At 34.1% G+C, this 18,607-nt stretch overlaps 1 protein-coding gene and 1 long non-coding RNA gene across 2 annotated transcripts; one reads left to right on the top strand and one right to left on the bottom strand.

Annotated features, from left to right (window-relative positions):
* Positions 1-1,870: 1,870 nt before the first annotated feature.
* On the top strand, positions 1,871-18,604 carry LOC105838144 (villin-1). Its single transcript, XM_036287153.1, has 9 exons — positions 1,871-3,087; positions 3,552-3,668; positions 4,440-4,780; positions 5,534-6,015; positions 6,579-6,862; positions 17,032-17,218; positions 17,357-17,605; positions 17,707-18,003; positions 18,233-18,604. Exons 1-9 carry the CDS (start codon positions 2,950-2,952, stop codon positions 18,580-18,582), a joined length of 2,445 nt encoding a protein of 814 aa, XP_036143046.1. The 5' UTR covers positions 1,871-2,949; the 3' UTR covers positions 18,583-18,604.
* LOC118645651 lies at positions 16,941-17,452 on the bottom strand. The gene is made up of 2 exons (XR_004963339.1): positions 17,331-17,452; positions 16,941-17,249 (listed from the first exon to the last, which is right to left on the bottom strand). It is a non-coding gene; the product is annotated as an uncharacterized LOC118645651 (long non-coding RNA).
* Positions 18,605-18,607: the final 3 nt, after the last annotated feature.

The following is an 18,607-nucleotide window of genomic DNA, read 5'->3' on the forward strand; positions in this document are numbered from 1 at the left end:
CACAGCAGAAAAGAGGAAAAAAATAAAAATTAATAAAAAAGCAAAAATATTACTTCCGCGTTTCATTATAATTAGAATGTAATTGCTTGAAGGAATAACAAATTGATGCGTTTAAAAAGAGATGCTAAAAATATTTATGAAAAGTGACAAGTATCTTTTTCATCTTAATAGCATTTTTATGAAAAATTTGTTAATATTTCATATCACAAGAATTATTTTAAGAAATTACTTAATTAAAATAGTGTTTCTATTAAAAACAAAACGTATATAAAAGAAAATGCAAAAGAAGATAATTAAATGTAATTTTTACTGCTTCAATAAATAATGATAAATTGATTAATTCGCTTTCTTTACTTTATACACATATTGTATCATTGAGCGTATCTTGCAATCATATTCGAATATTCCTTTAAAAAAGAAAATAAGAAACATTGGTGCCCCACTGAAATATATTCCTTTGCACTTCCGCAACACCTGCTACACCACCGTCGAACGGACAACTCGCTACTCGAACAAAGGAGCGCTTAATTTTTTTTTCAGAAATTTGAAAATAAATAATTTTAATATACTTTTCCTATTATATATTTTTTTGACTGTCAACATAAAAAGTTCTTGGCACTTTTTTTTTTATTCTCATTGTCTCTTTGTAGATGGTTTAGATTTGTCATTATTCAAGCAATCGAAATTGCATTTCTTTTTCACTTTTCTCCTTTTACATATGTTCTTTTTTTTTTAAATAAAAATACCGTTTTTGTCGTCCTCTCCCGCGAGGTTGAACTCGCGGCCGTTCACGGTCGAGCGACCGCGGATTCTCACCTTCTATCGCGATTCCCGCGCGGAGATGTGGGCGACAGTTGCGACTTCCTGCCCTTCCTGTCGCGCGGTATCCTGGCGATGATCGTCGCGGATGATGCCCGAGCGGCGCGTGTGCGTGCGTGCGTGCGTGCGTACACGCGTGCGGCGAATATACGCGAGGCGCGGGCCCCGTGTATGAATGAATCGCGATACGCGCACGCACACACGCGCACGTCGGAGAACGAAACCGGCACAATGCGACGGCGGTCGGCCGGTCGGCATAATGGGCCCCGTCTTACCGGGATCCGATGGTGGTTAAAGGTCAATCAACTCCGAGCCAAAAGCGTGCGACACAAAAGCCGCTTGTTTTCCTGGGAACAATGACAATTGCGAGTCGCGAAATGAAAAAAAATTTCATTCTCTTTGTAATTTGTCCGAAACGATTGTTCTGACGACGCAAGCTTCTGGGTGGAAACGTCCGGGAGAAACGTTTTCAACGTCCCTCCGTCGTTCCCCTGCTTCTAAACACGACGACAATCTTTTTTATAATTATTCAACAATCCACAATATCGTAAAGTGAATAACCCGTGTCATTTTGCATCTTAATTGTATTAAATAATTTAATTTGCAATTTAATTACAAATGAGGAGCCTAAATAAATTGAAAGAGTGACAGGTTGCGTACAGCTTTCAAATTAACTAATCAGTATAAGTAAAAGATATTTTGTAGTGACAAAGAACGGGTATCGACGAGGCCCAATTTTTTGCCCTTCTAACACATGCCAAAAGCAATATAATTGTTTTTTATATATTTATATAATAACCTAAGTATTTTACATAATAAGCAAAATGCTTTTTGCTTGTGTTCTACATTAAGGAAATTAAAATGTCAATAAAAATTGCGCTATTTTAAAGAAAAATAATGTTCGACCAAAGACGTTAATTATATAATATTAAATGGTCCGTTCTTTTTCATATATTTTATTATCAGGCAGATAGTCCATTTTCAGAATGGTATATAAATGTATAAAAATCGTCAATGACTGCATAAGAAATTTTTTCCTTTTTCATTTTGGGGCAAACAATTGAGCCTTATTGATACCTGGTCTTATCTTGAAGATATTTTTAATAATTTAAAGGTGTACTTTTATTTCAGTAAAGTTATAATTATAATAATAACTATAATTTATTATTATATTATTATATTTTCTGAGTATATATTTAATTATATATAAAACTAAATATTATATAAATAATCAAACTATTTAATATTAAAATAATAATAATAATCATTATTATTGCAACTTTATTGAAATAAAAGTATACCTTCAAATTATCGCAGTTATCAGAAATATCTTGAAAATATTTATCACAAAAGATGTCTTGGGTTTCTACAAGATATCTTCGAAACATTTCGGGTATCTCAAAATGTTCCACAAAATATAATCTTCATCTATCTTTTAGATCTCTTCTCTTGAAACTTTTTGAAAAAAAAACGCAAGAGAGATCTCAAAAGAGGCACACGGTGTGATATCTCTTAGAAATCTAAGGGATATCTTTTTCCATTCAATTTTTTCAGGTAGTAATACTGGAAAGTGTACACGCGAGCTAAATTAAGTAAACTTATTTAATGTGCTAAGCGCTCTTCCGGCTGATGCGTGCGGTGCGTCGAGCACGCACTCGAGTGCACCTGCGAGGCGGAGATCCTCTTCTCCTCTTCGATCTGCGGGCGAGCGAGCGAGCTCCGGTATCCCAGTTCTCTCAGTCCGCTCGCGGAACGCGTCCGTTGCGAAACCTCGAGGAACGAATCGTGCGCCCGACGCGAGCGTAACGCACGGCCGCCGACAATGTTATCGCGCGCGCCGGAATTAATCACCGTTAATTATTGCACGCGCGCGCCTATCGGCCGGCCTTAGAATCACCGGCGTCTTTTCGAATTTCCCTGACGATTTTCTCCGCGATTTTTTTTCCGCGACCATCTCTCGGAAACTCTCGTACTTCGAGCACAGTTGACTCCTCATTCTCGACACGCGATCGCCAGATCCACACGACTTCGAGTCAGCGTCGACTTGTCTGTCACTCTGCGACGCGGAAAAAACGTTGAATCGGGAGGAGAGAAATTTTCGAGGACTCTTGTTATTTGTCGCGAGCGAACATGACGAGCGTGCTGTATCCTGAAGTTTTAAATACCATCCCGCAGGATGACAGGAGCTGTCGCAGCGACGATTCCGGTGGCGAGGTGTTCAGGAACATCCCGAAGAACAGTAGCATCTTCCGAGTCTGGAAAATCGAGGTAGGATAAGGAATTATTATAAATCAAAATACTTGTTTTAAAAAAACAGTACGTTTTGTAGTAAAAATAAGTGTTGTAAAATTAATTTATAAGATTAGTAATGTATTATATTAAATACTATAATATAGTATTTAATATAATACATTACTAATCTTTTAAATTAAGTTTACCCTATTAAATATATAATCATAAAGTCATGATAAATAAAAATGGCCGTAGTTAATAATTTTATTAAATTTAATCAAACAAATGATCAATTTTTTTAAGACACCAGGTTTATTATTAGAAATTAGTCTTTCCCTTAAATTAATTTCATATTTAATTATTTATTAGTTATTATCGACTATTATTTACAATTATTTTTTCACTCTATAATTAGTTTTATATTGAATTAACTTTTTATTATTTCACGTCGCGTTTACAAATCATTTTGTTTCACTTGATTTTTTGCTTGTGTCGGCCAGGGTCTACGCGCGACGGTCGTAAGCGGCAGCAACATGGGCCTCTTCCTCTCCGAGTCGGCGTACATCGTTTACGCCGTGTCCGCAAAGGACGGTGCACTTCCTTACCCGAGCATGCCGGTAACTTTTACTTCCATTGTGTGTTACGTCGTCGTGAGAGAAACCGCACGAAAGCGCGAGCACCGTCCCGCCTAACGAAATCCACGCCCATTCACAGTTTCTTCTCCAAACTTTTGACTCTTCTTGCCATTGAACCATTCTTTCGCAAAAGAAAATTGCAATGTGGTAGATTTATTAAAGTTATTAAAAATTTAAAAATCGACGCTCTCTAATTGAAGGGAAATAAACTGTTCAAAAAGTTTCACATTAAAGAATTTATTTAAATTTCTCTTTTTTCTTAATATTTTGATTTGTTCTACTGTAAGTAGGTATTTTACCTTGCCCAGCCTAAGAAAAGACACAATTTCAACAATTTTTTAATTTATGAATATTAAAGCAATTAAGAACTGTAACTTCTGTAACTTTTATAGAAGTATTTATTAATTCTTGTAGATTATAACAATATTTAGAGGAGCAGATATAGGACATTAAATTGAAGATTGTAAATTTCCTATACCGAAATGATTGACACTTGTTAATTAAACTAAAATATAAAAACATGAAATTTTTTACTTATATGAAGTCTTTTATTTATATGAAGTATTTTAAATTTATATGAAGTTCTGTATATAGTTTGAATTAGAATTAATATTAAAAATATTTATAATAATCTTTGAAAAGTAACATCTCTCTCTCTCTCTCTCTCTCTCTCTCTCTCTCTCTCTCTCTCTCTCTCTCTCTTCAAAAACAGATTTTTTTCGAACTTAATAAAGTATTCTGTCCTTTCGATAGATCAAAGATCTGAAGGACACCTCGGTGGTGCGCGCCATCCACTTCTGGATCGGCGCCAACTGCGACTCGACGGTGTCCGGCGCCGCAGCGCTCCGCGCCGCCGAGCTCGACTCGCAGACGTCGGCGATGATCCTGACGCGCGAGGCGCAGGGCCGCGAGAGCCCGCGGTTCCTCGCCTACTTCCGGCATCGGCTGGTGGTGGAGAACCTGCACCACGAGCCACCCGACTGCGCGCTGCACCGCGTCTCCGGGGTGGCCGTGCCGATCCTGACCGAGCTGGAGAGGGTCCACTGGGAGCACTTCAGCTGTAGGGACGTCATCCTGGTGGACGTCCGCGCAAAGTGCGTGACAGCTCGGGGCAATTGCCACGGACGCAGATAATTCATACGTAACCGCCGCCGGACGGATGTCGAAATCCGCCGGTGAAAGTCTCCGCGTGCAAAAAAATATATGCGTCTTCCTAAGCACCGAGATAGATCGAATGATAAGATTCCTTTAGCATCTAGAAGTTTAATACGTCTAAGAAAATTTTGTAATCTTTGTTGAAGTTGCATATTTTATAAAATTTTAAATTTAAAAAATTTAATATTTGGGAACTGAAAAATACGTCATCTTTTTTATTCATATTTATACTTTTCCTATTTTTTAAATGTTATAAATGTTTGTATATCATTTACAATCTTTTATTTTAATTTTTATATTTTTAATCTTTAAAAATAATAAATATTCTAAAATTTCTAATAAACATTATATATTTATTAAAATATAACCTCTTTTCCTATTAAACTTCAAAAAAATCACAATTAATAATAACACTTCACTTTGGTGAAGTTAATTCTCATCTATGCTTTCTAAATTTCACAAAAATTCTTGTTGATAACTAATATATAACTTTTTTTTTCTTCCATATTCCATTTTCCTGCGTTAATTCAACAATTACTACAATATTTTCCTCTGTTATAGTTTTGCAAGTAAAATAATAAAAATCCTGAAATAATTTCTTTTTTATCGTCACTAGTTTACTTTTACAAGTTTGAGGAAGTAATTTTATAAAATCGTGGAAAAGTTTAAAGAAATCTTATTTATTTTTTTAGGGGTGTCATTTTCCTGTGGCTTGGGTCTTTGTCAGATCCCCTGCACAAACGTCACGCGGCCAGTCTCCTGGAGTCGCGAAAGGAGAACAACAACGGCCGGGTGGTGGTGGTCGAGGACGGCTACGAGCAGACCCTACCCGTAGACGACAAGGAGCTCTTCAGTAGCGTGCTCAACCCCTCGGCAAGGATAGTGGCGCCCGATCGCCAGCACCGCGTCAACCCTCCCAGTCCCATCAAGCTGTACAAGTGCAGCGAGCAGTCGGGCAAGTACAAGGTCGCCGAACTCAAGTCCGGCCCGGTCCTACGCGGCGATCTGACTTCCGGTGCCGTGTATTTAATAGACCGGGGTGAGGCCGGTGTTTGGGCCTGGGTGGGCCGCGATGTCAACGCGCGGGAGAGATTGGAAGCCGTAAGAAACGCGCGGGGCTTCGTCAAGAAGAAGGATTACAGTGATGGAGTGCCGGTAGCCAGGACGACGGAGGGTAAACCAACATTTGTTTTATTACGCCATAAAATAATTATCTCACTTTCGGGGAAGGCACTATACTCTCATATTTTTACCCCCTTCTCTTATGGGGCAAGCCTGACGCTAGCAATATAGTTTTATTACATATGTGCGTTTCTCAAACAGCATAAAAAATTTCTAATAACTATTTGGAGATTTTATAAATGCTTATCAAAATATTTCATAGATTGAATAAATCATAAAAATTTATTATAAATATCCTAAGAATATTTCTAAAATGTGTATAAAAGTATTTATATATTTTTTAAAAATAATAAAATAAACTAAAATAAATAGTAAGAAAAATATTTATGAATATTTATAATAAATACGGAATGTCTGGATTTTTCTGTATGAAAAAAACAATCGATGTATATAAATATTGGAATTAATTAAGAGATTAAAATAAAATAAAAATTACTGAAATAAATAATATTGTATCAATATGTCGCATAATTTTAAAAACTTGAATAACAGTAGTAATACGTGAAACTTGTATATAAGAGCCAGGGGAATAAAATAAATAAAATTGAAACGAAGATCACGAACCTGCGGAGATGAAGGCGCTACTAAGGGGCTGGGAACCTTCCAAGACGAGGCCGTTGACTTTGCCGACGAGCTTCGAGCCCGATTACATGAACGAAAGGCCCAGGATGGCGGCCGAGTGCCAGTTGGTGGACGACGGATCCGGCGAGCGAACTTTGTGGAAGGTCGAATTGAAGGAAGGCATGGTACAGATGGAAGACGACAGGGGAATCTATTACGCGGAGGCCTGCTACGTGATGCTGTACAAGTACGGACAAGGACGAAGGTGTCGAAGTATTGTATGTGAATCTCTTTGAATTTTCTTTTTTCAAAGAAATAAACGTAATTTTTTCTCTTATATTTTTGATAAATCTTCAATTAAAGTATTAAATCTCAATTATTTAATTTGCTAAATTGAATTAAATTTTTAACAAAATTAAATTAAAGCCAATGGCTTATAAAATGAATTTAATTACGTTAAATGTTGTATGCAAATAAAACTAAATTTAAATATTAAAATTAATTTAAATTGATTCTGAGAAGCACAATTTACATTAACTAGAACACAACATAGCGCGCGCTTTGCGCGCGCCACTTAGCATTTTTATATTGAACATTGCACTTTTTTTTCTTCTGTAATATTACTCTCACACACTTTATCATATTTAATGCCCTTCTCTATCTCACGCTTCTTCTCCCCCTCTCTAAATTATTAATTATATTATTAATGATATTAATTAAATTATTTTCATAATGTTCAATATTACTCTTACACTTTACTTTCTTATTTAATCCTCTTCTTTATCTCTTACGCTCTCCCACTCTCCCCCTTCCGCCCCTTACTCTCTCACTAAACACAAATTAGTAATTATATTATATTTTCATGTTTCTTAATATCACTCTTACATACTTTATCTCCAAACTTAATCCCCTTTAAATAAATCAAAAATTATAATATATTATATGTAATGTTACCTGTTAATTTTCAATCAATTTTCAAAACTTTCACTTTCTGGCGAACTCTTTAGAAAATTATTGTACGCGTCCGGAACTATATGAAAACTGCGTTAAAATAAATCAATCTGTCGATATTCAATAAGCACTTCACGTCCAGCTTTCAAAATTCAAGTTTTTCGGGTAAAATAAATGTTTAAAAAATGTTTTAATTAATTATATTACCGGAACTTCTTAGAAACTTATTGTACGCGTCCGGAACTATATGAGAATTGCGTTGAAATAAATAGAACTGTCGATATTTGAACACCATCTCACCTTTAGCCCTCAAAAGTCAAATTTTTCGGGCAAAATAAATGTTTAAAAAATGTTTTAATTAATTATATCACCGTAACTCTTTAGAAAATTATTGTTCGCGTCCAGAACTATATGAAAACTGCGTTAAAATAAATAAATCTGTCGATATTCGATTAGCACTTGACGTGTAGCCTTAGAAATTCAAGTTTTTCGGGCAAAATAATTGTTTAAAAAACGTTTTAATTAATTATATCACCTGAACTTTATAGAAACATATTGTACGCGTCCGGAACTATAGGAGAATTACGTTAAAACAAATAGATCTGTCGATATTCGATTAGCACTTGACGTGTAGCCTTAGAAATTCAAGTTTTTCGGGCAAAATAATTGTTTAAAAAATGTTTTAATTAATTATATCACCTGAACTTTATAGAAACATATTGTACGCGTCCCGAACTATATGAGAATTACGTTCAAATAAATAGATCTGTCGATATTCGATTAGCACTTGACGTGTAGCCTTAGAAATTCGAGTTTTTCGGGCAAAATAATTGTTTAAAAAAGGTTTTAATTAATTATATCACCTGAACTTTATAGAAACATATTGTACGCGTCCGGAACTATATGAGAATTACGTTAAAACAAATAGATCTGTCGATATTCGATTAGCACTTGACGTGTAGCCTTAGAAATTCAAGTTTTTCGGCCAAAATAATTGTTTAACAAATGATTTAATTAATTATATCACCCGAACTTTATAGAAACATATTGTACACGTCCCGAACTATATGAGAATTACGTTCAAATAAATAGATCTGTCGATATTCGATTAGCACTTGACGTGTAGTCTTAGAAATTCAAGTTTTTCGGGCAAAATAATTGTTTAAAAAATGTTTTAATTAATTATATCACCTGAACTTTATAGAAACATATTGTACGCGTCCGGAACTATATGAGAATTACGTTAAAACAAATAGATCTGTCGATATTCGATTAGCACTTGACGTGTAGCCTTAGAAATTCAAGTTTTTCGGGCAAAATAATTGTTTAAAAAATGTTTTAATTAATTACATCACCTGAACTTTATAGAAACATATTGTACGCGTCCGGAACTATATGAGAATTACGTTAAAACAAATAGATCTGTCGATATTCGATTAGCACTTGACGTGTAGCCTTAGAAATTCAAGTTTTTCGGCCAAAATAATTATTTAACAAATGTTTTAATTAATTATATCACCCGAACTTTATAGAAACATATTGTACGCGTCCCGAACTATATGAGAATTACGTTTAAATAAATAAATCTGTCGATATTCGATTAGCACTTGACGTGTAGCCTTAGAAATTCAAGTTTTTCGGGCAAAATAATTGTTTAAAAAATGTTTTAATTAATTATATTACCCGAACTTTATAGAAACATATTGTACGCGTCCCGAACTATATGAGAATTACGTTCAAATAAATAAATCTGTCGATATTCGATTAGCACTTGACGTGTAGCCTTAGAAATTCAAGTTTTTCGGGCAAAATAATTGTTTAAAAAATGTTTTAATTAATTATATCACCTGAACTTTATAGAAACATATTGTACGCGTCCGGAACTATATGAGAATTACGTTAAAACAAATAGATCTGTCGATATTCGATTAGCACTTGACGTGTAGCCTTAGAAATTCAAGTTTTTCGGGCAAAATAATTGTTTAAAAAATGTTTTAATTAATTATATCACCTGAACTTTATAGAAACATATTGTACGCGTCCGGAACTATATGAGAATTACGTTAAAACAAATAGATCTGTCGATATTCGATTAGCACTTGACGTGTAGCCTTAGAAATTCGAGTTTTTCGGGCAAAATAATTGTTTAAAAAATGTTTTAATTAATTATATCACCCGAACATTATAGAAACATATTGTACGCGTCCCGAACTATATGAGAATTACGTTCAAATAAATAGATCTGTCGATATTCGATTAGCACTTGACGTGTAGCCTTAGAAATTCAAGTTTTTCGGGCAAAATAATTGTTTAACAAATGTTTTAATTAATTATATCACCCGAACTTTATAGAAACATATTGTACGCGTCCCGAACTATATGAGAATTACGTTCAAATAAATAAATCTGTCGATATTCGATTAGCACTTGACGTGTAGCCTTAGAAATTCGAGTTTTTCGGGCAAAATAATTGTTTAAAAAATGTTTTAATTAATTATATCACCTGAACTTTATAGAAACATATTGTACGCGTCCGGAACTATATGAGAATTACGTTAAAACAAATAGATCTGTCGATATTCGATTAGCACTTGACGTGTAGCCTTAGAAATTCAAGTTTTTCGGCCAAAATAATTATTTAACAAATGTTTTAATTAATTATATCACCCGAACTTTATAGAAACATATTGTACGCGTCCCGAACTATATGAGAATTACGTTAAAACAAATAGATCTGTCGATATTCGATTAGCACTTGACGTGTAGCCTTAGAAATTCAAGTTTTTCGGGCAAAATAATTGTTTAAAAAATGTTTTAATTAATTATATCACCCGAACTTTATAGAAACATATTGTACGCGTCCGGAACTATATGAGAATTACGTTAAAACAAATAGATCTGTCGATATTCGATTAGCACTTGACGTGTAGCCTTAGAAATTCAAGTTTTTCGGCCAAAATAATTATTTAACAAATGTTTTAATTAATTATATCACCTGAACTTTATAGAAACATATTGTACGCGTCCGGAACTATATGAGAATTACGTTAAAACAAATAGATCTGTCGATATTCGATTAGCACTTGACGTGTAGCCTTAGAAATTCGAGTTTTTCGGGCAAAATAATTGTTTAAAAAATGTTTTAATTAATTATATCACCCGAACATTATAGAAACATATTGTACGCGTCCCGAACTATATGAGAATTACGTTCAAATAAATAGATCTGTCGATATTCGATTAGCACTTGACGTGTAGCCTTAGAAATTCAAGTTTTTCGGGCAAAATAATTGTTTAACAAATGTTTTAATTAATTATATCACCCGAACTTTATAGAAACATATTGTACGCGTCCCGAACTATATGAGAATTACGTTCAAATAAATAAATCTGTCGATATTCGATTAGCACTTGACGTGTAGCCTTAGAAATTCGAGTTTTTTGGGCAAAATAATTGTTTAAAAAATGTTTTAATTAATTATATCACCTGAACTTTATAGAAACATATTGTACGCGTCCGGAACTATATGAGAATTACGTTAAAACAAATAGATCTGTCGATATTCGATTAGCACTTGACGTGTAGCCTTAGAAATTCAAGTTTTTCGGCCAAAATAATTATTTAACAAATGTTTTAATTAATTATATCACCCGAACTTTATAGAAACATATTGTACGCGTCCCGAACTATATGAGAATTACGTTAAAACAAATAGATCTGTCGATATTCGATTAGCACTTGACGTGTAGCCTTAGAAATTCAAGTTTTTCGGGCAAAATAATTGTTTAAAAAATGTTTTAATTAATTATATCACCTGAACTTTATAGAAACATATTGTACGCGTCCGGAACTATATGAGAATTACGTTAAAACAAATAGATCTGTCGATATTCGATTAGCACTTGACGTGTAGCCTTAGAAATTCGAGTTTTTCGGGCAAAATAATTGTTTAAAAAATGTTTTAATTAATTATATCACCCGAACATTATAGAAACATATTGTACGCGTCCCGAACTATATGAGAATTACGTTCAAATAAATAGATCTGTCGATATTCGATTAGCACTTGACGTGTAGCCTTAGAAATTCAAGTTTTTCGGGCAAAATAATTGTTTAACAAATGTTTTAATTAATTATATCACCCGAACTTTATAGAAACATATTGTACGCGTCCCGAACTATATGAGAATTACGTTCAAATAAATAGATCTGTCGATATTCGATTAGCACTTGACGTGTAGCCTTAGAAATTCAAGTTTTTCGGCCAAAATAATTGTTTAACAAATGTTTTAATTAATTATATTACCCGAACTTTATAGAAACATATTGTACGCGTCCCGAACTATATGAGAATTACGTTCAAATAAATAGATCTGTCGATATTCGATTAGCACTTGACGTGTAGTCTTAGAAATTCAAGTTTTTCGGGCAAAATAATTGTTTAAAAAATGTTTTAATTAATTATATCACCTGAACTTTATAGAAACATATTGTACGCGTCCGGAACTATATGAGAATTACGTTAAAACAAATAGATCTGTCGATATTCGATTAGCACTTGACGTGTAGCCTTAGAAATTCAAGTTTTTCGGGCAAAATAATTGTTTAAAAAATGTTTTAATCAATTATATCACCTGAACTTTATAGAAACATATTGTACGCGTCCGGAACTATATGAGAATTACGTTAAAACAAATAGATGTGTCGATATTCGATTAGCACTTGACGTGTAGCCTTAGAAATTCAAGTTTTTCGGCCAAAATAATTGTTTAACAAATGTTTTAATTAATTATATCACCCGAACTTTATAGAAACATATTGTACGCGTCCCGAACTATATGAGAATTACGTTCAAATAAATAGATCTGTCGATATTCGATTAGCACTTGACGTGTAGCCTTAGATATTCAAGTTTTTCGGGCAAAATAATTGTTTAAAAAATGTTTTAATTAATTATATCATCTGAACTTTATAGAAACATATTGTACGCGTCCGGAACTATATGAGAATTACGTTAAAACAAATAGATCTGTCGATATTCGATTAGCACTTGACGTGTAGCCTTAGAAATTCAAGTTTTTCGGGCAAAATAATTGTTTAAAAAATGTTTTAATTAATTATATCACCCGAACATTATAGAAACATATTGTACGCGTCCCGAACTATATGAGAATTACGTTCAAATAAATAGATCTGTCGATATTCGATTAGCACTTGACGTGTAGCCTTAGAAATTCAAGTTTTTCGGGCAAAATAATTGTTTAACAAATGTTTCAATTAATTATATCACCCGAACATTATAGAAACATATTGTACGCGTCCCGAACTATATGAGAATTACGTTCAAATAAATAGATCTGTCGATATTCGATTAGCACTTGACGTGTAGCCTTAGAAATTCAAGTTTTTCGGGCAAAATAATTGTTTAACAAATGTTTTAATTAATTATATCACCCGAACTTTATAGAAACATATTGTACGCGTCCCGAACTATATGAGAATTACGTTCAAATAAATAAATCTGTCGATATTCGATTAGCACTTGACGTGTAGCCTTAGAAATTCGAGTTTTTCGGGCAAAATAATTGTTTAAAAAATGTTTTAATTAATTATATCACCTGAACTTTATAGAAACATATTGTACGCGTCCGGAACTATATGAGAATTACGTTAAAACAAATAGATCTGGCGATATTCGATTAGCACTTGACGTGTAGCCTTAGAAATTCAAGTTTTTCGGGCAAAATAATTGTTTAACAAATGTTTTAATTAATTATATCACCCGAACTTTATAGAAACATATTGTACGCGTCCCGAACTATATGAGAATTACGTTCAAATAAATAGATCTGTCGATATTCGATTAGCACTTGACGTGTAGCCTTAGATATTCAAGTTTTTCGGGCAAAATAATTGTTTAAAAAATGTTTTAATTAATTATATCATCTGAACTTTATAGAAACATATTGTACGCGTCCGGAACTATATGAGAATTACGTTAAAACAAATAGATCTGTCGATATTCGATTAGCACTTGACGTGTAGCCTTAGAAATTCAAGTTTTTCGGGCAAAATAATTGTTTAAAAAATGTTTTAATTAATTATATCACCCGAACATTATAGAAACATATTGTACGCGTCCCGAACTATATGAGAATTACGTTCAAATAAATAGATCTGTCGATATTCGATTAGCACTTGACGTGTAGCCTTAGAAATTCAAGTTTTTCGGGCAAAATAATTGTTTAACAAATGTTTCAATTAATTATATCACCCGAACATTATAGAAACATATTGTACGCGTCCCGAACTATATGAGAATTACGTTCAAATAAATAGATCTGTCGATATTCGATTAGCACTTGACGTGTAGCCTTAGAAATTCAAGTTTTTCGGGCAAAATAATTGTTTAACAAATGTTTTAATTAATTATATCACCCGAACTTTATAGAAACATATTGTACGCGTCCCGAACTATATGAGAATTACGTTCAAATAAATAAATCTGTCGATATTCGATTAGCACTTGACGTGTAGCCTTAGAAATTCGAGTTTTTCGGGCAAAATAATTGTTTAAAAAATGTTTTAATTAATTATATCACCTGAACTTTATAGAAACATATTGTACGCGTCCGGAACTATATGAGAATTACGTTAAAACAAATAGATCTGGCGATATTCGATTAGCACTTGACGTGTAGCCTTAGAAATTCAAGTTTTTCGGGCAAAATAATTGTTTAACAAATGTTTTAATTAATTATATCACCCGAACTTTATAGAAACATATTGTACGCGTCCCGAACTATATGAGAATTACGTTCAAATAAATAAATCTGTCGATATTCGATTAGCACTTGACGTGTAGCCTTAGAAATTCAAGTTTTTCGGGCAAAATAATTGTTTAAAAAATGTTTTAATTAATTATATCACCTGAACTTTATAGAAACATATTGTACGCGTCCGGAACTATATGAGAATTACGTTAAAACAAATAGATCTGTCGATATTCGATTAGCACTTGACGTGTAGCCTTAGAAATTCAAGTTTTTCGGGCAAAATAATTGTTTAAAAAATGTTTTAATTAATTATATCACCCGAACTTTATAGAAACATATTGTACGCGTCCCGAACTATATGAGAATTACGTTCAAATAAATAGATCTGTCGATATTCGATTAGCACTTGACGTGTAGCCTTAGAAATTCAAGTTTTTCGGGCAAAATAATTGTTTAAAAAATGTTTTAATTAATTATATCACCTGAACTTTATAGAAACATATTGTACGCGTCCGGAACTATATGAGAATTACGTTAAAACAAATAGATCTGTCGATATTCGATTAGCACTTGACGTGTAGCCTTAGAAATTCAAGTTTTTCGTCAAAATAATTGTTTAAAAAATGTTTTAATTAATTATATCACCCGAACTTTATAGAAACATATTGTACGCGTCCCGAACTATATGAGAATTACGTTCAAATAAATAGATCTGTCGATATTCGATTAGCACTTGACGTGTAGCCTTAGAAATTCAAGTTTTTCGGCCAAAATAATTGTTTAACAAATGTTTTAATTAATTATATCACCCGAACTTTATAGAAACATATTGTACGCGTCCGGAACTATATGAGAATTACGTTAAAACAAATAGATCTGTCGATATTCGATTAGCACTTGACGTGTAGCCTTAGAAATTCAAGTTTTTCGGGCAAAATAATTGTTTAAAAAATGTTTTCATTAATTATATTACCGGAACTCTTTAGAAATTTACTTTACACGTCCGGAACTATATATGAATTGCGTTAAAATAATTAGAACTGTCGATATTTGAACAGCATCTCACCTTTAGCCCTTAAAAGTCAAGTTTTTCGGCAAAATAATTGTTTAAAAAATGTTTTAATTAATTATATCACTGGAACTCTTTAGAAAATTATTGGACGCGTCCGGAGTTATATGAAAACTGCGTTAAAATAAATAAATCTGTCAATATTCAATTAGCACTTCACGTCCAGCCTTTAAAATTCAAGTTTTCCGGGCAAAATAATTTAAAAAAAAAATGTTTTTATTTATTATAACACCATAGCTTTTTTAAAAACTATTGTACGCGTCCGTATCTATATGGGAACTGCGTTAAAAAAAATAGAACTATCAATATTCAACCAGTATCTCATGTCTAGACCTATAAATATAAGTTTCCCATCTAGATAGTTGTTGAAAAATACTTTAAAAATTTTTAAATTAATTAATTTTGTCTATCTAAGATGCCAGTTACACCAAATCCACGTGCGCAGACGTACACGCATATATACGTATGTTTTGTAACAAAAAATTGTTTTTTCATTAATTTAATCATCAGAACTATTGATAGAACGTCTCTAAACGGTAGAACTCTATAGATTTATTCTTCTCTGTGGTCGTATATTCGAAATACGGTGAGATGCTATTATGTGATTTTGGAAGTTAGCATCTCATTTATAAAATTTTAATTAAAATAGATAATTCAACGGAACTATTGTTGATACCTATCAAGAACTGTAGAACTATGCTGGATGCAAGTAATTCTGCAGTATTTTTATGAGATGCTAAACTTTGAGATGCTAACTTCACACACGTTTAATCGGCATCGCGGAAAAGCGACAACAATACTTCGAGAGATGCGAGTATCGATGCCATGCCTATTTTTAGAAAAGATTCTTACTTCTCCCCCCCCCCTTCTCCCTCTCTCTCTCTCTCTCTCTCTCTCTCTTTCTCTTCCTCTCGTATATTTTTTATTTGGCTCTTTTTTTTTTCCCTGATTTTTTGTAATTATTTCAATCAACTATCAAAAGTGACAGTTTGACAGCTGAAAATGACACGAAGTAGTTTGACAGCTGGAAATGACACGAAGTGAAGAAAGTCACAACGCACTTAACAACGAGATAGCGAGACAGCCAATCAGCATCTCGGAAAAGCGGCAACAATAAATTCGATTTGATTTAACATCTCCTTTTTTAGATAGGAAGAACGCACTTAACAACGAGATAGCGAGACAGCCAATCAGCATCTCGGAAAAGCGGCAACAATAAATTCGATTTGATTTAACATCTCCCTTTTTAGATAGGAAGATTAAAACATCGTAATTTTTTAAAATTAGATTACTAAATAAATTTTTTATTTATAAATTAAGTTTACATAAAGCAAGAAAATTGTTTTTTATGTGAATCATTTTTCTTTTTAGATAAATAAATTTTTAATTAAAAAAATAATTAATAAATTAAAGTTTATGTATTTCAACAATAAATAGTTAAAATTAAAAATTAACTTATTTGAAAAGAATTAAGTTTAATAAATTTTAGTATTTTAACTTTATCGTTTATCTTTTTAATCGCCTACTACCTAAACCTATTAATTAAATGATTAATATGAAACTGATACTTTTTTATTTCATTGATATAATAATTGTGAAAAATTCCAGAGGAGAACTATTATTTCTTTTTAATACATCTCTCATCTTTAGGTTTACTGCTGGGAAGGTGTCCACTCTATCAAGGTGGATCGAGATGCAGCTTTGACAGTGGCTTGCCGTCTATGTGAAGAAACAAACGCGCAATTAGTTAAAGCGTCCCAAGGCAGAGAACCGTCTCATCTATTACAAATCTACGATGGGAAGCTCAAGATACTCGCCGGACCTCATCGTAATTCGCGTAAGTGGACTTCTTCTATTATTCGATTAATCTGCAACAAATAATAAAATTTTGAAGAATGTCGTGTCTTAAGGAGAACACGAAAGATTCAAAGTGCACGAAATCTCTCTACCTTCTACAAAAATTCTTGATTTGCAGCGCCGAAGAAGTATCTGGTCAGGGTGTTCGGCTCGACGCCGTACACTTCGAAAGCCGTGGAACGCCCGTTACGGGCGAGCAGTCTGGACTCCAGCGCGGTGTTCATCCTCTTCTCCGGCGCGCCGGTCGTCTGGTGCGGCGGCAAGAGCACCGGCGACGCGAGGCAAACGTCGCGACGCCTCGCACCCAGAAACGCGCCCCTCATCGCCGAGGGTAAGGAGGACGACGACTTCTGGGCCGAGCTTGGAGGTAATTAGTAAATCGAATGAAAAAAAAATAATGAAATGAACTCGAATCATTCTAAGATCACATTCGACATTACAATCATCGCTTCGCATTGTCCTCTTCAGGAAGAGGAACGTACGGCACGGAGGCCGAAGAGGTCGGCGAGGAGCTGAACAAGCATCTGTTTCAATGCCGCACCGAGAACGGTCTCTTCGTAGGCGAGCAGATCCTTGGGTTTCGACAGAACTCTCTGGTCCCGGAGGCTGTCTGGCTGCTGGACGCCGGCGATGTGATCTGGGTATGGATAGGCAAGTTCTCCAATCCAAAAACACTGCAGGAGTGCATCGAGGACGCCACTATATATCTCTACACTCATCCCGCGGGCCGAAATCGCAACACGACCATTTCCGTGATCAAACAAGGTGAGTTCCACGGAAAGATCTCTGGAAGATTATTGACGTCTTTTTCCGAACTAACAAATTAAAATCTAAGATGTAGTAAAATCTTCTGACAGATATTTTATCTTGGCCAGTACTTTTTTAAGTTCGTCACATTTTTAGAATCAGCTGTTTTCAAACTATTTGTTTCGCCAAAAAATCTTTATTTTTTTCATCTTTTATTTTCTCTGCAATTTTGTGCTTTTATCCTTAGGTTTGGAACCAGCTACATTTATCGGGCTGTTTGACAATTGGAATCATAATCTGCTGAGGGACTACAAGCCGTTCGAGATGTTCTGCGCCCTGTTGGAGGACAGAGATCAATCGACGAGGACGCAGACGACCTCGAAGGCCACCACGGATTTCGACAATTACATCAAATATCCACCGACAGTGCTGAAAAGCGAGCCAGAGAACCTACCGGCCGGCGTGGACGTCAGACGCAAGGAGATGCACCTGACCTACGACAATTTCATCGCAATCTTCAAAATGGAACCAGCGGAATTCGAGAAACTGCCGACCTGGAAGAGACAGCGTCTCAAGCAAGCCGCCGGGCTCTTCTAATGTGCTCTCTTTTAATCCAAACCTT

The sequence above is a fragment of the Monomorium pharaonis genome, chromosome 5, assembly GCF_013373865.1.
Source record: "Monomorium pharaonis isolate MP-MQ-018 chromosome 5, ASM1337386v2, whole genome shotgun sequence".
NCBI classification, from domain to species: Eukaryota; Metazoa; Arthropoda; class Insecta; order Hymenoptera; family Formicidae; genus Monomorium; species Monomorium pharaonis.

Coding starts and splice junctions, on each gene's coding strand:
- LOC105838144 (XM_036287153.1), top strand. CDS start 2,950: ATGACGAGCGTGCTGTATCCTGAAGTTTTAAATACCATCCCGCAGGAT. Junction 4,781..5,533: donor CTGGTGGACGTCCGCGCAAA/GTGCGTGACAGC, acceptor TTATTTTTTTAG/GGGTGTCATTTTCCTGTGGC. Junction 18,004..18,232: donor CATTTCCGTGATCAAACAAG/GTGAGTTCCACG, acceptor TTTTATCCTTAG/GTTTGGAACCAGCTACATTT.